The sequence below is a fragment of the Lagenorhynchus albirostris genome, chromosome 6 (genome assembly GCF_949774975.1).
Source record: "Lagenorhynchus albirostris chromosome 6, mLagAlb1.1, whole genome shotgun sequence".
NCBI classification, from domain to species: domain Eukaryota; kingdom Metazoa; phylum Chordata; class Mammalia; order Artiodactyla; family Delphinidae; genus Lagenorhynchus; species Lagenorhynchus albirostris.
This window is the reverse complement of record NC_083100.1, coordinates 61,266,044-61,290,460: the sequence shown is the minus strand read 5'-3', so window position 1 is coordinate 61,290,460 and position 24,417 is coordinate 61,266,044. Positions and strand designations below refer to the sequence as shown.

At 35.4% G+C, this 24,417-nt stretch overlaps 1 protein-coding gene across 3 annotated transcripts in view; it reads right to left on the bottom strand.

The window, feature by feature from the left end:
- TLK1 (tousled like kinase 1) overlaps nt 1-24,417 on the bottom strand; it is a 152,333-nt gene that overhangs the window by 19,900 nt on the left and 108,016 nt on the right. For all 3 annotated transcript variants that reach the window (XM_060152660.1, XM_060152661.1, XM_060152662.1), the window contains one exon: nt 10,308-10,374. In XM_060152660.1, the coding sequence (XP_060008643.1) occupies nt 10,308-10,374 (67 nt within the window). The remainder of the gene's footprint in view (nt 1-10,307; nt 10,375-24,417) is intronic.

Below are 24,417 nucleotides of genomic sequence, written 5' to 3'. Positions count from 1 at the left end.
TCTAAGTATCATAAAGAAAAACAAAAAACAAACATTCACAGATTAAAAAACTAAATCTAAGTATGTTGTTCATATTCCACCTGACCTTAAGATTATTTCAGTTATTTTAAAATGAAACAACCACTACTTGTTGCAGAGATATTTAATGTAAATTAGGCATTAGATGATACATAGAAACCTTCAAAATAAAATTTAAGTAAAAAAAGAAAGAAAAATAAATAAATTTAAGTGAAGATGAACTTTTCTAAAATTTTGGGGAGAGTTTTCTAAAATAGATACACTAAATTCTCTGAAATTTCCTCATTTAATGTAGCTTCAGTTACAAATATTTCTAATTTTAATGAAAAAAGAAAAAAGGTAAGATAATGTCCCAGGGGATTAAATAACTGAAGATTCATTATAAGGAGAGGAAATAGATTAAAATGCTTTGAAACAATAAAGTCAAACCACAGTTCAGTTGTCTCCATTTAGTTATATAAAGTAGAATAAGAAACTGGCCATATAGCTGTGCCCATGAGTATGAAAAAATTCAAATTCATTTATGCCACAGAACACAGAAAGTGGTAACTTTCTTTCTTCAGATCACTAATGTTTGCTGCCTTAAAACCTGCCATTAATTTCTTATACATGTAGGAAGCTAGTAAACACTTAGTAAGTTGGTATAATTTTAAATAATCTGATAAAACGGTGAAATGCCTTTTAGAATACCAGCAAAAATACTTGTTTCAGCTTTCATTCGAAAAATGTGGTATGGGGATACTATTTTAAAAATGAATTTATAGATATTAAATTTTATTAACTCATAAATATATAATTATGAGATTCAACTAGATTGTTGACACATAATTACATTTGTTTTATAATTTTTGGTAATCTTCAGATGTTTATGCAATGGCAGTAATCAATATCATAATATACTTACTAAAGAAAATAAAATGTACGTCTGTGCCAGCTAAGGAAGCTTTTTACCCTCCATAAAACATGACAAGAATGCCCCGTAAGATCTTACAATACAGAAGCACAGGCAAGCTTCATTCAGTTTGAATTGTAAAGTTTACAGGAAGAAACGAAATGTCAGGAGCACTAGTTTAAAAGAAAAGCTGGATCCTAGGTATTTAAGAGGCACGTCAAGGGAAGGAACTATAACAAAGTCATATGCAAATAGACATAAATCCTCCATAGTCCTCAGTGAAATATATTTACATCTTCCATATTGTAATTTAATATTTATTCCACAATATCCTGGACCTTAAAGTGACACAATTCTATAGGAAAGATAATTCAGTAACTCTAAGTAACTTCTCTCAAATCCCACTGAGAAAAAGTGTACATGCTATTATGGATTGAAGGTTTGTGTTCCTCCCAAATTTTGTATGTCTAAGCCCTAAACCCCAATGTGATAGTATCTGGAGAAGGGGACTCTGTGAGGTAATAAGAGCTAGCTTAGGTCCCGAGAGTGGAGCCCTCAGGATGGGATTAGTGGCTTTTTGAGGAGGAAGAGAAAAGAGATCTCTCCTTCCAACCCCACCATCTCTTTGTGAGAGCACAGAGAAAAAAATCATGTGAAGGCTTGAGAAGACGGCCATCTACAGACCAGGAAGAGAGCCCCATCAGAAACTAAACCCTGCTGGACCTTGATCTTAGACTTCCAGCCTCTAGAACTGTGGGAAATAAGTTTCTCTTGTTTAAGCTGTCCAGTCTATGGTATTTTGTTATGGCAGCCTGAACAGATTAATACACATACTTTTAGGCAAACACTAGGCAATACTGCTTAGTATCCTCTCCTTACAGAAAGGGGCAAGGCCCAGTTTTGGTCTAGCCCCAAGGTACAACAGTCTAGAATATGGTAGTCTTAGCAACTAAACTTATCTTTACTGCAGATCATTTCCAAAGATCTATATACTGTAGGCCACACTCTCCTTGCTTGAGACTGACATTAGCCTCTGGGCCATCCTCAGAATTAATTGTTTTCAGAGGGTTCAGGAGAAGCAAGGCAGACCTGGGCTCAAAACTGATCTGAATCATTATGGAATGGAATCCTGTAACGCATGGCAAAGGTAGTGGTCCAAATTATTAAAATAAAAAAGAGAGGCAATCCAGACAGCTAGATCATGTTTAGTAAGAACACCAAGTTTCAATCCTCAAGTCATCCACCAGCTAAGCAATTAAAGCAGAGAAGGTCTAAGAAGAAACAAACAGCATCTCTGGAAGGGAACTGGTCTCTGTAGACAATTATGGTGTTGAAGGGACATGAGTAAGAAAAGATCCCATTAAAGAGAGAGGTAGGTTTGGTAATCACATACAATAACAGGACATGGCTCTTTTCCATTTAAAGAAAAAGATAATAGCAATGGACCTTAACAGTACACACTACAGCTATTTTAACAGTATTTTAAAATAAGATCTAATATTCTGAATTACTTAAATATATTAAAATACCCAGGTTAGACAAGTATACAACAGATCTCAATATTGCCTCATCATTTAAGTAACCTGCAAAACATACCACCTTCTAAAATTTTTAACTTTTAAAAATTTATATGGAAGGTAAAACCAGTTTGTCCCTCACCAGATATTTAGCATAGAAATGCTTTCTATTTGTAATCAAAGTCCTTTCTGGCAACTTAGTATCCTCTTGGCTTAACATTCTAAGCTAAAATTACGTTACAGCAACAGCAGAATCTCTGTAAAATGTCAGATTAAAACTGCCAGGCAGATTTGGGGTATTTTTGAGCATTTCCTTTAATGGCAATTTTGTTTTTTAAGTGGGGGTGTGTAGGCATTAAACTATAAAGCTTAAAGAGTTATAAAATGCATTTTCACATGTAAAACTAATGGATTTCCTAAAAAAATTAAACATCCTAGTTTAAACTTCTTTAGCAAATCTTTAATGTATGTTACATGTCAGCCCCACAAAAAAACCCTCAATTTCGAAGAGCAGCCTTTCTATAAAGCCAAGATAAGACAGAAAGTATTTTCTGATATATCGTTCTCAGCTTGCCTATAATCCATGAGGGTTGGCAGAAGAATTCTGTGTGGTATATTATGAAGATGGTGAAAGCAGAGAAAAGCTTATCACTTACAATAATATATTCAACAGCACCATAACAGCATTAGTCCGTCTGGGAAAACTAGTTCAGAATGAGGTTTCAACAAGTTTAACACCAAATTCATTTAGTAGTATGAACAATACGAATCCCTCAAAAGTTAGTATCTCCAGGTCCTCAAATTAAGTTTTAATTTCATTAAATATTTATAATGTCATTCTAAAAGTTTATCACCAGGAGAGTGAAATTAACAAAAGGCACTATTAAAGGCTAACAGAAAGGGCAGTGCAGAAAAAAAGAATTAAGAAAATTTTTACCGATTTACTTCAAATTTATCCTTATTAAATGTCCTCAAATTTTCCTCCATTATATTCTTTAATATATCTTAAATATGGATATGAGAGACATGAGCCATTGGAAATATGAACCAACCAACAAAAAAAACCACGTTCAATGTATAGAGATGGGTTTTGAAACTACTGCCCATAATCCTATTTTTGCTTGAGTATGGTTGTATAGATTGAGGACTAGGGTAGGAGGAGGAGAAGGGACAAATATTATGAAATTCCTAGGGAGGTTTACTTTCCTAACTATATATATGCTCCCTCCATGCCCATCCTCAATCACTGAGCTGGATATTACTGAGGGGAGCATACTGCATCAAACATACCTCAGGTGTGTTTAACTGACTTAATTACTTTAGAACCTTAATGTTTTCCTCTCTGCACTTCATTTCCTTCTTTGGGGGGTGGGGGGTCGTTAATCTCTCTTCAAATGCATAAATATATACATCAAAACCCTTAAATGGGAGTAAGTGTTAAAATGGACGGGTTTTAATTCTGTCAGTTCCCCCATTCTGTTTAAACAAGCCCAACCCTATCTTCTCAGCAGCAAATATATGTAACAGTTCAACTCTCTGGCAAACTTTAAATATTTAGTACACTTCCTGAAAAAGAAATCACAGGTACTGTATTCGGAGGATGAAATTCCTTGATGTTAAAAACACTAGCCAAGGTACTGACACCAAGCCTTAGCACATACAGGTACAATGCCTTACTACTATACTTTCCTCCAGCTTTCTGCCTCCTTTTAACCTTTTTTCAGGACTTTGGTGGATTCCATATTTTTTTTAAGTATGAAAAGATTTAACTTTCTACACAATAATGAGAAGAACCTAATCTTCTAGACTCTCTCTGTACATATGCATATAAACGGCATGGAGTTACAGTTCTTGGCCAGTGGCCAAGCAATTGTTCTCTCTTTTTTGTGAAACAGTGATCTCTACACTGAACTTACAAACCTGAATAAATTAAACCCTGCTCTAACCAATGGTTAACTTGACTTCTAAGATTCTTTCCAAAATTAAAAAAATTCCATTGCCTATATAACAACTGGATTAATATCAAACACTACAGAAGTAAAACACATTGTACTGCTAAATTTTCACTTTGGTAAGTGAACAATCATCTACTATCAAGTAAAGATGTATAATTATAAATGGTGGGGAAAAAGCCAGGAATATGTTTGTAGGTTTACAATGAGAGTAGGAAGTAGAGTATACACTGGGAGCTTTCCTATCTACAGCTAGTTCCATGTTCTCTCAGCACAGGCAGCTTTCATAGATGGTACTCATTTTTAAATGGAAGCAGTACTAAGCACAAAATGTCAAGTTTAGAATTCCAACACTCTTCTTGGCACTTTTCTTGCCCACACATGCCAAGAAGTCAGGAACCTCATAATATTCTTCATGGGCTTAATGGTGACTTTTTCTAGTATAATGCATTTTCACTAGATTTCCACTGAAAACTACTTCCTACACAAGTAGCATCTTGTGTTATGTTCTAGAGAAACATAATGTACAATGTGGTTGGCTCTGAGAGAAAAATTTCTTGAATATAAAGGTGCACACACAGTTTTAGAGATTAAGCCCTCTAGCATTAATTATTTTCATACTTTTATTCGAAACTAAAGTGACGAGATGCCACATATGCAAACTTATTCTTTGTGGTCATACTAAGGATTTGAAAAATCAGATGACAGTGGTATTCTAGAAAGAAAGACCAAAGGAGATATCAAACTTCAAGAATATTTGGGGGTTAATTCACCTAAAACCAATGCCCTGTATCCTCCACTGTTCAAAAGGCTTGCAGACAATCCATTGTCTTCCATTTCAACTAGTTGCATGGTCCACTGTGAAGGAGTGAGAAAAGAGCTGTGTGCTTGTTCTTGACCTGTAAAGATTTCATCATGGAAGATTAATACTGATGCTGCGGCTGCCTGTTACTGGTTGTTTCTCTTTGCAGGTGCCAAAATCAGTCAGAGAACAGGATTTCAGTGGCAGAGTTGTTGCTATACTGTTATCTCTTCAGAACGGAGGCACAAGGAGAGATGAATGCCACATCGCAAGGAGCAAAGGAGAGAGAGAGAAAGAAATGGTGTCAGGTGGCATGTTGGATGCGATTTTTGTTTTAGTAGAGATTGAGATGACTGTAATTGTTTAGCTGATTCCTTCGGTCTGCAAAGATACACTTGTGTTGGTGCTGATGGTTCTTGACTAATCCTGTTTCAATTACAAGTTGGTTATGTTTTTCCAATAAAAATTTCTGACACTTATATTCAGGGCTTCTCTCTCTCTCTCTCTCTCTCTCTCTCTCTCTCTCACACACACACACACACACACACACACACACACACACACACCCCAAAACACATACATTAAAGCCAATCCCTACAATACTATCTAATATTCCATATTGAGATGTCAAATCTTCTATATGCATTCTCTCCAACTAATCAAATATTTAAAATCCAGAAAACAAAAAAATTTGAAGACTAGAAAATAAGGAGCAACACCTCCACGTGTTGTTCACATCACAAACTTGAATAATAGCGGTGGCATGACATAGTTATTGGTCCCAATAACTTTCAAAATTCTTACTTCCTCTTTATTTTGGCATATTATGATTGGTAACTTGTATCTTTTAAATGATAATATGACTACGGAGATAATCTATTACAAGGAAAATGGTTTTTCAGGGATTTTTTAAAAAGTTGTTTGTGTTAGTTTAGTAACAATTCTTGGAAAGCACATCCACGTAGTTTTCTTCAGTTCCAGAATAAAGATCTGAACTATACAAACAACAACCTAGCAGAACTCCTCAAATCACAAAGATAAATGACTTTCCCATAACTAGAATGTATCAAAGACTGGTATCAAAACAGGATCAACCATAAAAGCTAACTGGTATGTGGTTTATTAGTTTCCTTAAATCCAGAGACTCCACATGTGGCACAGGTGCAATGGGATTTTAAATGGGATTTAGTTGCTCTGCCTCAAAGGAACAACTTTTTGAAGACAGGAAATTATTCCCATTGCAACTACAAGCTTTTAATGAGTGATAATTAAGGAAGTTTGTGCATAATTACTAGTAGCAAAAAAGTTATTTTTTAATAAGTTTTAGGAATAATTTGTACAGTCTCCATATACTTTACTGTATAGTTCTTTTCTGTTCAATTAAATCTTTAGCTCTATAAAAGGTAAAATTATACTAGAGTGTATTCACACATTTTAGCCTAAAAAAAGTGCTTTCCCTGTTGACCTTTAAAAATAAACTTAGAATGAAAAACAATGAAGCAGCTAATAATAAAGAAATATTCTAGTTGACAGAACAGTCACTAACAGGATACCCAAGGAAAGTAATATATAAGAGAAAGAAAGAAGTATGTGTGTGTGGAAAACTTAACTGCTCTCCTTTATCTGCAATGAAAATGAAACAGCATGTTTCTGGGGGGAAAAAAAAAAGAGCAAACATTCACACTACTCTAAGAAACATGCAGAGAAAGCTACAAGTGAATTAATTCTTCTGAATACGAAAGGATCAACTCGCTATTTATCTACAACTAGAGAACTGTAGGAATAAAGCGTAAGGGTACTGCCACTGAAATAGGAGGGAAAAAAAAAGAAACAGCAGTGAGAAAAGGTTCAAGTTTCGCTTTGCCAGTTACTAGCTGTATTAATTTAGACAAAGCAAACAGAGAAGATCCTGGCATTCAAATTTAACATTAATGTTCACTTTAGAATGGTTAAAACTTCAAAGTGAATAAAATGTAATATTATGTAATTCTCCTGAAATGAGAATTTGAATCATGCCTGATTTAGGCAGTGTGGAAATAAAGTGAATTTTGGTGAATGAGTGAGCAATAATTTCACAAACTGATTAATAACTAAAACAATAAATAATCCTTGCTATATTAAAAAAAGATGCTGCTGCATAAAAACTTCCCTAATTTCAAAAGAAAATAAGCTCTTAAGTAAGTTTACATTTACTATTTGGTGGTTACCAGAAATATGTATTTATTTTAGCCATGGTCTTACTGCTCAACTCTCATTTGTTACTCTATCACACTAACAGATTCATTGGATTTGGATTTATTATGTTTCTAACCCTACAGAATAGCACAGAATATGAACTGAATTTTATGATTTATTCAATGGTAAATATACTTTCTCATATTTCAGCTTCTCTATTCAATTATTATGATTATCTTTATGAAACACAATGCACATCATAAATTATTTATCTCAAGAAAAAGTAAATAGGCCTTCTAGTCTCCTATGTCCAAATGGTATGGGTTTTGTCAGTGATGGACATTTTTTCCTTTGGTGTCAACAAATTTAATCTAATAATTCCATTTAACTTCAAGAGTTTTTATTAAAGGGAGACTAAGAGTCACCTTTGCTAATGCAGGAGTATGCTGGGCTTCATATCTAAACCCTAAGCTGATGTAGGTCATGATTAATTCCTATGCAGGTTACATGGACACCAAATACAGATCAGATCCAGCCTATGGCAGAAGCTATATAGTTACATGTCAGGGCATAGTTCATGTTGGCTTAAGATAGAGGTGATAACATCTTTTCTTTTAACTCAAGCTTGCTCTCTATGTGTTAAAAGTGTCCAATCTACCTGTGTTTTAGAAAACAAAATGACCTATTTTTAATGCCCTACTTTCCAACTGTGCTTTAGAATGCCAAATAACTTATTTTTAACACATGTAACTGAATGATTATTTTTAAATTGTATGACTCAAAAATTAATACCCAGTGGTAAGCAGACAACTGCTATTTATTTGTGCTCTAAGGTGACACTACTTACTCAATTTTGTTCTCTGTGTGTACTACTAGCCACTTTCTTCATAATGCATTCCTTCTCCTCACCCAAAATAGTCTTTCAGAAGAAAATGTGAGAATTCAAGACATGATAGTATATTTCAGCATTATTTCATCCACTCTCCCAAAATATTCCATGACGGAGATCAAAGAAAAGTAATGTTGTAAATTGGTTAAGAAGAAGATAAAGTTAGAAATCTAAAACTGCTCAGTAAATTTGATAAAAGCTGAAAAAAAATAAAATAGGAAAAAGATCATGGAGGGGACAATTATTAGAAAGAATGAGTAAATACAAAAAATGGAGAAGTCAAACACTGGGAAAGAATATAATATGGAGGTTAGAAGAAAAGGTGTAGTAATCTACAACAGCTTACAACTGTTTACGTAATATCTAGACATTTAAGTATATGTACCTCACTTACAAAATAGAAGTGTTTCAGAGAAATGAAATATTTTCAATGTACCAGGAAAGCTTTAAAATCAATCAACCACCCACCAACCAAAAATAAAAACAAACCCTCCTCTGAATCCTTTTAAGTGTTTTTGTAATACAAATAGCTGATTCCTAATTTAACTGCTTTACAATTTCAGATTTTATAATAAGTTTTCATAAAATAAAACATGTACAATCTCATCATTAGAAAGAGTAACTTTAAATTTACTATTATATGCGAAAATAATAACCCTCCAGTTAATTATATTCTTTAGTATCCCATTATCATGAGAGGCTGGTTAGAAAATAATTGATAAATGTTTATATGGGACATCAAACACAGGTCTCTATGAATTTATTATCAAAATAGCTTAAGTGGGCAGACAAATACTTGTACTAATTATGAACTACAAAATCCCCTCTTCCCTTCCGTAGTCCCATTACAACTCCATTGGATACAAAACAGACTGAAGTTGCCTACTTACACCAAAGAGCAAGAGAAATGTCAATAACTACAATAGAATACAAAAACAAAACAGCAGAATATAAATCATTTTAGAATTTACTGTTCAAGTAGTTTAGGTTGAAACTTTTCTGAGCAGGGGAATAGACAGATATGACATAATAAAGAACACTAACACAAATTACACATATATATATGTGTGTATATACACATACACACATACATATGTACACAAAATATAATTTTCTTCTTTTCCCTGTAGTTAAATGGCAGGGATCTGAAGCATGGTGATAACATTCCAAAAACAAAAACATCTATAGTGAGATGGTAGCTGCTGCAAGAATGGGCTTCTCTGACCTACCTTACCCTACCCCAGGGAGATGACTTCATAGACACTATCTTTAATTAGTTCACTAACTCAGGTTTAGCTATTATTCAGTCTATTAAAGAAACGTAAGTAATGTGACAAGCAGAAAGCAGAATTAAAAAATTGGATCAAAGGCAAAGAATTTTATATCTGTCGGTAACTTCATTTTGCGGGGGAAAATCTACTCTATTATTTCTTTAAGTGGTTGGAACTAAAAAACAATGAACTGATTACAATTTCAGAGTTTACAAATAAGTACAAAGCTACACATTATAAAAATTTACTAATAACATATAACAATGTTTTTCTAAATTATATCACTTCATATTATTACTGATGATCAGGTTCTTCTAAATTTGCCAATGTACATATTTTAATTGAAACATTTAATTGAGCATTCAATATCTTCAAAGTTAAGCCAAAGAAACATGTTTGTTATTAATTTATACTTATTTCAATTTATTATGAAATGGACACAAACAATATGGAATCTTACATTTCATCTTATATATGAAGCATTTTTTAACAAAAAGATAGCATCTAACAGAGTAATTGTAAGACCCTGGAGGTCTGGCCAGGAATCATTCCTCCATTACAGGGACATGGTATCATCAGCATCTCAAATGTCTGTAAGTTGCCACAAGGTAAAGGAATGTTATTTTAATATATTCAACATAAAAATGCAACTTTAATGCCCCTCTTTTTTGGTCCAAAGTTTTTAATTTAAGTGCTTTCTCTCTTAAGTTTTGACTTCTTCAATAAGAAACTTATAACACAACTTTCCACAACCTCTGGTAAACTAAAAATCCAGCATATGCTTCACATACCTTTTTGAGATGTCCTAGTCTAAGTTTGAAAATTTCTTCCTGTTCATGATATTCTGCCAAAGTCAACCTGTCAAAATGGAATTGTAATTCTAGATATTAAGATTAACACTTATTATTTCTTATTAACAACCAACAAAAAATAAGATAAAATTAATCAAATGGAAATACTAAAATGTTGACAACTTTCAGCCCAAAATACATAAGCCAAAAGCATTCCTCAGAATACATCTTATTGAAGGTATTCTTCAGAATACATCTAATACTTACAGATGGAACAATTGACTGATTCATAAATTCAACAACTATTTAATGAGTACCACGAATCAAGTGATATTCTAGAATTTAGATCTTAAGGATACAATGAAAAGGACAGTTTCTCCTTACACTCTCGTTTGAACTTACACTCCATAGTGGGGGTAAGAAAGCAGAAGAGAAACAATTTAGTCCAGAAATAAAATAATCCCAAATAACAGTAAGTGTTATGAAGAAAATTAGAAAGGGTGGTGTGATAATGACTGTATTACACTAACTTGCACTGAGTTTTAGGGAGGTAATCTTGATCTAAATATCAAAAAGGACCTAGGGGAGTATGTTCTAGACATAGGTTAAAGCAAGTACAAAGACACTAAGATAGAAACAGGTTGATATATGAGGAGAGGAAAAAATGCAAGTATCAAAACATAGTCAAAGATGCTGTCAGCAAAAGACGTAAAGCAGGGGGGCAGCTTCTGTATGGACTTTTAGGCCAAGCAAAGAATTTCATTTCACTTTTAAGAGTACTGGGAAATCACTACAAAGGGAATCAGTCCAATTTGGGCGCTGGTTTAAAAAAAGAAAGAAAGAAACTAAGACATTTTTCCCTTCTCTGCTTCCATGTGCTAGTGAGTAACTGAGATATAGGGATGCTAAAACTATAGTCAAACCATCAAATTATTAATAAATATAAACAGACATATTATTAATTTCAAATATTCCTATATAAATTTGAAAAATAATTGCAGCTAACCCTTGAACAACAAGGGTTTGAACCATGCAGGTCCACTTATACTAAGATTTTTAAAAATAAATACATATTACAGTACTACATGATCTGTAGCTGGCTGAATCTGTGGATGCGGAACTGCAGACACAGAGGCCAGCTGTAAAGTTATGCGCTCAATTTTCAACTGTGGGAGAGGTGGAGCCCCAACCCTCATGTTGTTCAGGGTTCAACTGTAGTTTAATGTATGTAGAACCATAACAAGACATATACATATTATAACATTTCCTAAGAAAAAATGATTCTGTATCATTAAAGTGAAAGGAAGAGAAAAAAAAACCACTCAACAACAAAACAACTTCCATTTCATACACCAATATTGAAAAAATTGCTTTTATCTATCACATTCAAGCCGTTGTTTGTTTACTTATGTGTTCTGGGTGTATTTGGTTAAGCTCCTAACCCAAGTATGACTTATTTACGCTTGGTGCAGGTCCCTCAGCAACATTCAGTATAAACGCTATTTCCCTTTAGCTAGATGCTAATTAAATTTACTAATTCTCAAGAAAGGGTATTCAAATGAAACAATAAAAAACCTCCAAGAAATTCAGTTAGCATTCCATTAGAAATATCTTAAGAGTGAAGAAGTAAACATTTAAAATTAAATCTCTCTACCCAGTCTTAGGTTAATACAATCACTGGATTTTATTATACTGAATATAGCTGTATAGTTGCAGCGGCTGCTTAAATTCAGAGAACTAAATGTTGCATTGTGAATGTGAAACATTCATGCAGATGGAATGAAAGAAGAAGGGGGTAAGGTGATATTTTTTAAAAATGAGGTTTGGAAACTAAAATTGATAATATCTCAACTAGCCCAGTGAAGTAAAGCCATATGAATTTTGGCAAATAGCTTCTGGATTGGCATATATGCCACCAATGGAAATCACCTGTATAAGAATATCATAACTTCCTATTCTTAAAATATGGTTTTAGGCCCACTGGTTGAACATAGGATGGGCTCAGAACTAATTTTTTAAAAATATGTAAATATTCTGTTTGTTTCTATACAGGAATAAAATACAATTCTATACTTTGGTTTTTACTGAGTTAAAGTATAGCTAAATTTAGTATTCATAAATTAAAATTCATATGACTAATTTAGTTTCTTAAAATTTTTGATACTGTATTCTACTAAGAAGTTTGGCTATCATGCAAAACTGTACAGCTACTACACACACAGATGGCTGGGAATTTCTGCAATTTGGAGGGAAGATATTTTGTTGTCTTGAGTTGGTAGTAGTTTTCAATAGCTACTTTTCTTCTGAGTTAATAATAAATCAATGTCAATTAACTCCATGATAACTTAGTTTGTTGAATACTGTTTGGTTCATCTTGTAGTATATAATGTAATGCATATTTGCTATTTACTAGTTCCAGTTGTTAATATGTTTGTACTGTGGTTCAAATATAAATAGTCCACATCCCTATAGCTAAAGCAAATGCACACAAATACTTCATTGAGTTCAAAAGCTTTGACCTCAGAGCATTATTTTATAGGTCTAATCCTAATATGAAACATACAATTCTCACTAAAGGTTAACGGTAACTTTCAGCAGCAGCAGCAGCAGCAGAACTTTGCTATTTCCTTACTGCATTTTGATTATTACTACTATAAAACTTCAAATAAACAGCAAAGAAAAAAAATGTATATATATATTAATTTCTCTCTGCTTGGTTTTAAAGCATCAATAAGCAGATTTCATAGACAGTATTAAATACTGTCTATTTAAATACTGTCTAAATACTATTAAATTAAATATTAAATACTATTGACTTTCTTGGGCAGTGACTCTTACCATTTTGCGATCATGGATATCTAAAAATTACCTAGGGACTTCCCTGGTGGTGCAGTGGTTAAGAATTCACCTGCCAATGCAGGGGACACAGGTTCGATCTCTGGTCTGGGAAGATCCCGCATGCCGCAGAGCAACTAAGCCCGTTCGCCACAACTACTGAGCCTGTGCTCTAGAGCCCCCAAGCCACAACTACTGAGCCCGCGTGCCACAACTACTGAAGCCCGCATGCCTAGAGCCCATACTCCGCAACAAAAGAAGCCACCACATGAGAAGCCTGTGCACTGAAACAGAGAGTACCCTCCGCTCGCCGCAACTAGAGAAAGCCCGCGTGCAGCAATGAAGACCCAACCAACCCAGCCCAATAAATAAATAAATAAAATTATATTAAAAAAATCAGATGTGTTTGTATACACCAGCAATTGAACAATCTAAAAAAGGTATTAAGAATACAATTCAATTTATAATAGAATCCAAAAGAATAAAATACGTAGGAATAAATTTAACTCAGGAAGTGACCTGCACACTAAAAACAAAATATTGCTAAAGAAACGAAAGCATACTAATTAAATGAAAGGACTTCTGTGTTCATGAATTAGAAGACCTACTATTGTTAAGAGGGCAATCCTCCCCAAAGTGATCCACAGACCCAATGTAATCCTGATCAAAATACACATCACCCATTTTACTAAAATGGGAAAGCTGATTCTTAAATTCATATGGAAATGCAAGGGTCCTCAAACAGACAAAACAATATTGAAAAAGAAAAAGAGGACTTACACTTCCTATTTCAAAAATTAAAACAAAGTTATATTCATCATGGCTTCCCTGGTGGCACAATGGTTGACAGTCCGCCTGCCGATGCAGGGGACAGGGGTTCGTGCCCTGGTCTGGGAAGATTACACATGCCGCGGAACGGCTAGGCCCGTGAGCCATGGCCGCTGAGCCTGCGCGTCCGGAGCAGCCCGCATGCCGAAAAAAAAAAAAAAGTTATATTCATCAAAAGAGTGTGGTACTGCCATAAGGATAGACACATACTGTATGATTCTTTTTAATGAAGTATCCAGAAGAGGCAAACAGACATAGAGAAAACAAACATAGAGAAAGCAGATTATTTGTTACCAGGAGGATGTAGGGAGGGAGGCATGGGGAGTGATTAATTAATGCGCATTAGGTGTTCTGGGTGAATAAAGTGTTTTGAAACTAAAGGGAGGTTGTGGTTGCATAACATTGTGAATGCACTAAATGCCACTGAACTGTATGTGCTTTTTTTTTTTTAAATAAATTTATTTATTTTTGGCAGTGTTGGGTCTTCGTTGCTGTGTGCGGGCTTTCTCTAGTTTCGGCAAGCAGGGTTACTCTTCGTTGCGGTGCGCGGGCTTCTCAATGCGGCGGCTTCCCTTGTTGCAGAGCACAGGCTCTAGGGCACGTGGACTTCAGTAGTTGTGGCACGCGGGCTCAGTAGTTGTGGCATGCAGGCTCTAGAGTGCAGGCTCAATATTTGTGGCGCACGGGCTTAGCTGCTCTGCGGCATGCGGGATCTTCCCGGACTAGGGCTTGAACCCGGGTCCCCTGTATTGGCAGGCGGATTCTTAACCACTGCGCCACCAGGGAAGTCCCTGTATATGCTTTTAAGTGGCTACTTGTATGTTATGCAAATTTCACCTCAATTTTTTTTTTTTTAAGTATCACTGGGGAAAAGAAACGGGGGTGTGTGGGAAGGATGAAACTAGTCTGCTTCTGAAGAGCCCAATGTTCACAATAGAATAAAAACTGAATTGAGAACTAACGACTTTCACCAAGTGCCAGTGTGGTGTGTAGAGTAATGGCCCCATAAAGATGTCCACATCCTAATCCTTGGACATGTGAGTACGCTAAGTTACACAACAAAGGAGAATTAAAGTAGCAGATGGAATTAAAGTTGCTAATTAGCTGACTTTAAAATAGGGATTTAGGGACTTCCCTGGTGGTCCAGTGGTTAAGACTTCACCTTCCAATGCAGGGGGTGCGGGTTCAATCCCTGGTCGGGGAGCTAAGATCCCACATGCCTCGTGGCCAAAAAGCCAAAACATAAAACAGAAGCAACATTGTAACAAATTCAATAAAGACTTTAAAAATGGTCCACATCAAAAAAATCTTTACATAAATAAATGAAATAGGGATTTATTCCGGATTACCCTTTGGGGATGTAATTACAAGAGGCCTTAAGTGCAGAGAGAAGGGCAGACATCTCAGAATCACAGTGACATAACATGAGAAAGACTTGACTTGCTACTGCTGGCTTGCAGATGGAAGGGGATCACGAACCAAGCAATATGGGCAGGGCCTCTAGAAGCTGGAAACAGCAAGAAGATGCATTCTCTTCTAGAGTAACACAGCCCTGACAACACCCTGACTTTAGCCCAGGGAGACCCATTTTGGATTTGTGATCTCCAAAACTGTAAGATAATAAATTAGTGTTGTTTGAACTCACTGAATTTGTGGTAATTTGTTACAGCAGCAGTAGGAAACTACTACAGATCTTGGTACCTGGAAATGGGATGTTCCGATAATAAACACCTAAAAATATGGAAGTGGCTTTGGAATTGGGCAGTGGGCAAGAGGCTAGGAGAATTTTGAGGGGCATGATTTAAAAATAACCTTAGACTGCCTTGAACGGACTACTAGCAGAAATACGAATGTTAACAACTCTGCCAAGTGAGGATGCAAGGAATTCCACGAGGAGCATAGTACGGAAAACACAAACAGCCTTAGAGAACACCTAAATTGTCATGAATGGACCGTCAGTAGATAGTAGAGGTGCCACTGGTGAGAACTCAGAAGGAAATGAGAAACATGTTCTGAAAACTGGAGGAATCCTTGTTATTATGAAAGAAAGCTTAGCAAAACTGTATCCTATAGTTATGCAGAAAGCCAAACATGTAAGAAATGAACTTAGGAAATTTCCAAATAGAGTGTTGAAGGTGTGGACTGGTTTCTTCTCACTGTTTATATTAAAATGTAAGAAGAGAGAGGTAAATCAAAGGGAAGAAATGTTCAACCAAAAAACCCCCCAGGATTTAATGTTTTAAGAAATTCTCATCTTATTCAGAGTACAAAATACACCAAAATTGAGATTCATGGTCAAAGCTGCTCTTAAAAAGAAGGATGTCTGGACAACCTTTTGCTAATACTCCAGAGAAGTCAGAGTATTCATCACATAAACAGTCTTTAAAAAGATGAAGTGGGTGACTCATAGATCCTCTTAGCCTTCTCTGCAGAAGCCAAAAATAGCGATGAAATTATCTAGAAAAGAATCATAGAGGATCCTCTTGTCTAATGGAGTGAATCCTTGTGTCATACATGAAAGATCCACAAGATTCTTGGAAACTTTATACCAGCAGAAACACTACCAGCTTGGATTTTACAGGACAGAGTACAAAATGAAAGGCTGCCAAACACTCAAAACTCTACAAACAAGAAACTGGTTGAAAAAGCTACTCAGCAACAAATACACGTTAACCTTCATGAAAAAGAAATCTTCATGAAAAACACTCAGAGGACAGAAACTTGCAGAGCCACATGCTATAGAAAAATTATTACCAGAACTTGAAACCAGAGTTTGCCAGGATGGATTTCGAAACTGCTTGGGATCAGTGACACCTTTAATATTTTTCTGTTTGAACGGAAAATGTCTCTAACTCTTAACCTATGCCTGTCTCCATCACTGTATTTTGGGAAGAGTTAACTTGTTTCTTGAGGTTCACACATTAAGAGGAATTGTTCTCAGCGTGGATTATACACAGTCTCACTCATAACTGATTTAGATAATGAGATTTAGAATGTTTAAATTAATGAGATTTAGATAAGATTTTTAGATGTCGAATGAAGGCGGTAATGAGGTTGAGACTTTGCAGATAGGACAAATGGATTTTGCATGTGGGAAAGATGTGCATCTTGGGTCAGAGGGCAGATTGTATAGGTAGAATAATGACTTTCCAAAAATGCCACATCCTAATCCTCGGGACTTGTGAATATGTTTAAACGCCAAGGATTAAATGGGATTAATATTGCTAATTAGCTGACCTTAAAATAAGGTGACTATTGTGGATAATACAGCCATGAGTACACAGTGTAAAGAAAAAAAATTTTTATCTGAAGGAAGCTGGGAGAAGGCACAGAAGAGGTAACATCTGAGCCTGGTTAAACAGGAGCAGCAGAAAGAAGCCAGGAGGAAGAAAGAGGGCACACAGGGGCATGGTGACCCAGAAGCACAGCATGTAGACGTGCAAGCAAAAAGAAAAGCCAATGTATACTGTAGATTAAAGAATTTATCTTCTAGTGTTTGCTAAGAGTTTAAAGACAGATCAATGCTGAATTTTATATATTTTGGCATCTATTAAGATGATCATATAATCTTTTTCTTTATGTAGAAAATTACATTGATTTTTCTTATATTAAACCAACCTAGCATACCTGAAACAAATCAAACTTGGTCTTGATAAATTATCATTTTTATATATTATCTGTTGGGTTGCTAATATTTTATTTAATATTTTTGCATTTACTTTTTAAAAAAATTTATTTATTTTAAAATTTATTTATTTTTGGCTGCATTGGGTCTTCGCTGCTGCACGCAGGCTTTCTCCGGTTGCAATGAGCAGGGGCTACTCTCCGTTGTGGTGCATGGGCTCCTCACTGCAGTGGCTTCTCTTGTCGCAGAGCACAGGCTCTAGGCACATGGGCTTCAGCAGTTGTGGCTCGCGGGCTCAGTAGTTGTGGCTTGTGGCCTCTAGAGCAGAGGCTCAGTAGTTGTGGTGCACGAGCTTAGTTGCTCCACAGCATGTGGGATCTTCCCGGACCAGGGATCGAATCTGTGTCCCCTGCACTGGCAGGTGGATTCTTAACCACTGCGCCACCAGGGAAGTCCTGCATTTACTTTTATAAGCGATATTAGACTATAACTTTCCTTCCTTGTACAGTCTTTCTTGAATTTTGAGAAGACTGTGCTGGCCTACATAAAATAAGTTGGAAGTGTTTCTGCCTTAGCTGCTCTTCAAAAGTTTTTAAAAGATTAGCACTATTTCTTCCTTAAATGGTTGGTAGAATTCATAGATGAAGTCCTCTGTACCTGGAGTTTTCTATGATCAAAGATTTTAATTACAGGTTAGATTTCTTTAACAGTTACAGAACTATTTGTTTCTTCTAGTGTCAATTTTGTTAAGTTGTATCTTTCTAGAAATTTATCCATTTCACAAAAATTTTAAATTTAAGTCATTTACAATATTTTGTTTTCCTTTAAAATACCTGTAGGCTCTGTAGCAACATTCCTTTTTTCATTCCTGATAATGGTCGTCTTTTCTCTCTTTCTTGTTTCCAATTTTATTAGTCCCCCTCACCCACAAAAAAACCCCACACACCTTTTTTGGATTGGTTGATTCTCTATATTGTATGTTTGTTTCCTGTATCAAAATTTCTGCTCTTTTCTTTCTTCTCCTCCTTCTTTAATTCTGCTCATCTTCTGACTTACTGAAATAGATGTTCAGTTTATAAAGCCTTAGACTTTCTTCTTTTCCTATATACGTATATAAGGCTATAAATTTACCTCTAGATATTGTTTCAGATTTATCTCACAAATTTTTGCTGTGTAGCACTTTCACTATCATTCATCTAAAAATATCTTCTCATTTCCACTGAGACTTTTGCACTATCTTTTTTGTTTCTGATTTCTAGTTTAATTCCACCGTGGTCAGAGAACATATTCCATACGATTCCAATCCTTTAAGTTTCACCCATGAGTTCTACCGAACATTTAAGGAAGAAACAATGTCAGTCTTACATAAACTCTTTCAATCCTTTGAAATTTGCTGAGGCCTGCTTTATGACCCAACATGGTCAATTTTTATAAAAGTCCACATTTAAAAAGAAGATACATTTTGCAAATGTTAGGAGGTTACATATTCATTAGGTCAAGTCTGTCAATCCCACCGAATTCTTCTATACCCGCACTATATGTTGTTTTATATTGTTTTATTTTTATCTACTTGTTCTCTGTGTGTGTGTGTTGAAATCTCCCATTATAATCTGTGGATCTGTCCATATCTCCTAAAAGTACTGTCAACTTTTTATCTGTCTTGAGGGTATGTTACTATGCACACAAATTTAGAATTATTGTATGTTCCTAGTGATTTTAAACTTTTATAGTTATGAAACAATCACCTTATTTCCTGTAATTTTTTTTGCTTTAAATTTTACTTACTGTGTCTGATGTAATACAGCTTTCTTTCAGTTGATATTTGCCTAGAATGTTTTCTTTCTTAACTTTTATTTCTAATATATTTTTTCCCCCTTTGGCTGCTTTTGAGAATTTCTCTTTGCCTTGATTTTCTGAAATTTCATTAACATGTGTCTGGGTGAGTATTTCTTTATATTCATCCTACTTGGAATTCTCTGGCCTTCATGAATCTATAGACTGATCTTGCTCATCTGTTTTAAAATATGCTCAGTTATCTAATCTCTAAACACTGCTTTTGCTCCATTCAAGATTGTCTTTCTACAGAGTCAGCTGACTTGTCAATAGTAATAATTTAAGTCAGAAGACAGTAAAATAATATCTTCAAATAACTACCAACCTAAAATTCTAAAACCAATAAAGGTACTTCCCTGGTGGTCCAGTTGGTAAGATGCTGCACTCCCAATGTAGGGGCCCCGGGTTCAATCCCTGGTCAGGGAACTAGATCCTGCATGCATGCCGCAACTAGAGTTTGCATGCCACAGCTGAGAGTCTGCATGCCACGATTAAGAGTCTGCATGTCACAACTAAGAGTCCCCATGCTGCAACTAAAGATCCCGCATGCCCCAACTAAGACCCGGTGCAGCCAAAATAAATGAATTTTTTAAAATAAATAAATAAATAAAACCAGTAAAAATATTTCAAGAATGAAGGCAAAATAGTTATTTTCAGACCAACAAAAACTGAAAGACATCACTACCAACAGACTCACACTAAAAGGAAATTTCTAAAGGGTATTCTTAGGCAAAAAGATCTTACTTGAGGTAAAATCAGAGATGTAGGATAAATGAAGAACAAAACAGTGATAAACACATAGGTAAAGTTTAGATGAACACTGACTATACAAGACAATGTCTTTAGGTAGGAGTGTGTGTGTATATATATGTATGTATATAAACACAACATACTTCTAATACAGGAAAAGAATCAAATAAACAAAAACTAAGCAATCCAAGAAAAGGTAAGAAAAAAGGAAAAAAGGACAGAGACTAGGCAGGATAAATAGAAAGCATGAGAAGAAAGATGAGATTTAAGCCCTAATAAATAAGTAAATACATGAAATTAAAATGGATTAAATTCACCAATGAAAGATTTTTTCAGACAGGATTTTTTTTTTTTTTTTTTTTTTGCGGTACGCTGGCCTCTCACTGTTGTGGCCTCTCCCGTTGCAGAGCACAGGCTCCGGACGCACAGGCTCAGCGGCCATGGCTCACGGGCCCAACCGCTCCACGGCACGTGGGATCTTCCCGGACCGGGGCACGAACCCGTGTCCCCTGCATCAGCAGGCGGACTCTCAACCACTGCGCCACCAGGGAAGCCCCAGAGAGGATTTTTAAAACATCAATTACACATTTGTAAAAACCCAGAGAATATACAACACCAAAAGTGAATCCCAATGTACACTACAGTTTGGGTGTCAATGTAGGGTCGTCAATGGTAACACATGTACCACTCTGGTGCAGGATATGCTGATCGTGGGAGAGGTTGTGCACGTGTGGGGACAGCAGGTATATGGAAACCATACTTTCTGCTCAATTTCGTTGTAAACTAAAACTGCTCTAAAAATACACCTTATTACTTAAAAAAAGTCAGTTATGTTAATTACCAGAAACAAGCAATCAATCAAATAAAAACTTCATGCTATATAAAATATAATCGAGTTAAAATTTAAGCTTTAAATGAGAAAAGAGTGACCTCTAAAACTTCACTCATATAAAATATAAGGTAAAATATTGTTTACTTTGCAATCATCCTCCATGAAACACAAAATATACAGATAAAATCAAAACAATTTAAAACATTTAACATGAAGTCAAAATCTTGATTAACATGTATTAATAATATACAATTCAAGCAAGGATCATTTAGACATTATCCACAGCTAATACTAGCTGTGCAAACTATTTACTCTGAATAGTAAGTCTCTGTGACTAAAATGAGAAATTACTACCTAAAAAACTTGACTAAATCTTGCTGGTAGTTAAAAATTAGTTAAGAGCCAGGAACCATGCAAGTACTTTATAAGCATCACCTCATATCATCCTTTCAACATTATGATGTAGGTACTTTCACAAGGAAATGGAGGCTCTAAGAAGTAAAACAGCTTACCAAAAAAACAACCTGGAAGAGTCAGGGCTGGATTCCATATCTGTCTGACTACAGAGCTTAAAATGCTAACCACTACACAGTAGTGACTTTATTTTCTATATTAATTTCTTGATAGAAAAATAATGAAAAATTCATGATCTCTATTCTAATAACTATGCTAGATGTTCTGTACAAACAGGGATTCAAAAGAATTTTTCAGAAGACAGTTGCAAAGTATGAATGCTAAAATCAAATTAATATATATGAATCAAAGTGCTTCTGTGGCTTTTTTCCCTATTTAAATCTATATTTGTATAAGGATGCAATCTAACTGCCATGTAGTATTACTTCATTTGCCACTCCAGGAACAGACAGCAGTGTAAGTTCGAAGTCAACATATGCAATAAAATGGGATGGCAATGAGACAAGTCTACGACTAATAAACTATAGTTAGGGCTGTTAGCACCCTAGAAGACAAGTCGGAAGCAAAATACCTGTGGCAAACTAGACAAAATGGCCTTCTGATAAGGAGAAAATAAAATTCAATCAAATGCTTATGTACTCTAATTTAGTATTTACTGACCACTTTCCATATGCCAGGAACTGGATTAGATATTGGGAGTATAGAAATAAAATAGTGAGATAAATGTTACAATATTGACAGGCATGTACAAAAGGCACCTACCTTGAGGGGAAATGGGAAAGAAACTGGGAAGAAAAAAGGTCACAGAGGATTTCCTATGGGAATTGGCACTGGAGGCAAGACTTTAATGATATTTAGGAAAGTGAGACAGGTAAAGAAAGGCAAGGAACAAGATGTACAAAAGCACAGAAACAAGAAAGCATAGTCCATTTAGATAGAGACCTGAGTTTAATATAGGATGCACAGGGCAGACATTGGAGAATGAGAGAAAAAAGAAGGCCTATAAAGGGTTTTCATGAGAGTGAATTTTATCTTGAAGGCCAGTGAAGGAGGTTAAACATGAAAATGACACGATGAGATATGTAACAAACAGTAATTTAAGTTTAAAAAAAAAAAAAGAGAGATGCGGTCCTATAGTAAGATAGTGGTAATGAAGACTGACAGATACAAAAATGTTATGGAAATAGACACAGAGAACAAAGGAAAGGCAAACATCTAAGATGTTTCTAGTGTCATTAACTGAGTGAATGATGATGCTGTGACTGAATACACAGAGGGCACTATGGCAATACCTCAAAGTGCTAATTAACTCCTATCCTTCAAGGATCAAGGAAAAGCTCTCAAGAGGAGGAAATATCTAGTATGGGATTTTAAAGATGAGCAGAAATTAAGACAATGGGTTCGAGTTTAAAACTTGGTGGTGTACATATATACACTAATATGTCTAAAATAGATAGCTAATAAAAACCTGTTGTAAAAAAACCCAAAAGAAACAAACTAAGTGGTGAGTGGGAGGCACTGGTCAATGCCAAAAGATGAGGCTAGAGAGGTCAGAAGCTGCCAAGTCAGAAGTGCTTTTTGGATGATATCACTCAAGCAATGGAGAGCTATGTTAGGTTTACAAGGAAGAAAAAGAAAGGACCATATTTTTATTTTGGAAAAAGAGATTCTGACTACAAGTTGAAAATGGATTCAAGGCCTAGACCAAAGCTGAAAGGTGATGGGGTGGGTAGGGGTGGGGAGAGAGAACTCAAGTAAGAGGCGGCAGGGGACGCATTTGAGCTCTAGAAGATTGGGTGTCTACAGGGGTGGAGTTAAGCTAACACACACTTTCTCCTGTATAATTGCTCATATACCCATCTACGCTTTTTAAAGCAACAAATTTACTAATTTATGAAAAGTAAATCGTTTGTTGTCATTTTTTAATATCAAGAGCCAAAGGATTTAATTCCAACTTACAACAACCCCTCCAAAAATTAGGAAAGGCTTAAGGAAGTACGTTTTAGACTTTAAAATATAAGATTATCATCACCTGTTTATTAATAGAAAATAAAATGAAAATGGATTAAGAAAAATAAATGGAATCTTGATCAAAAAGCTATGAGTGACAACCAGAATTCTGTCACATGGAACTGCGAGGATGGTGGTACCATGTACTAATTGAAAAAACACGGGAGGTGGCAAGGGGTGTGTGTGTGTGTGTGCGTGCGTGCGTGTGTGTGTGTGTGTGTGGTGTCTGTGTGGAGAGAGAGAGAAAAAGGGGGTGTCGGGGGGACTGAAATGGGAACGATAAAGATACACAGTTTTTATTTTGTGTGTTTAGTAAATACAGTTTTGAACAGGCTGCATTAAAGGCTCTCGTGAGGCATTTAAGTACCAATATCAACTAAGCAAGGATATGACATTCAAGATTGAGATACAAACATTTGATGATACTCAAGAGAGAAAAGTGGGCTGGAGACAGAAGTTTGGATGTCAGCAGGATATACATGCTAACTGAAACCCTAGGAGTAGCTAATACTCAAGGAGAATACATAGAGTAAGAAGTAAGATGGCCTAGGACAGATTCTTAAAATCCTACATTTTACAAATTGGTAAGGTAAATGATGTCCGAAGAAGAGACTGAGAAGATGTAGCCAGATGAGTAAAAATGAAAGTTAGGAGAACAGGTTATTTCAAAAACTAAGGCAAGAAAGAGCCTTTTGGGAAAAAGTCAACACTATCCAATGCTGCCAAGTTAAAGACTCAAATGTCTATGGTATTTAGCATCAAGGAAATAATCTTTAAAAGAACAATTTCAGTTAAGAAAGGAGCAATTTGGAAAGTGAGGCAGAAGAGACTGCAAGCACAGGCAAGTCTTTCAAGGAAACCTAGTTATAAAGATGACAGAATATGGAGACTGGAGGGATTTAAACTGAGGGAGAATTTTTTTGTTTTGTTTTGTTTTCTGAAAGGAAGGAACCAGTAGAGAGCAAAAGGCTGAAGATGTAAAA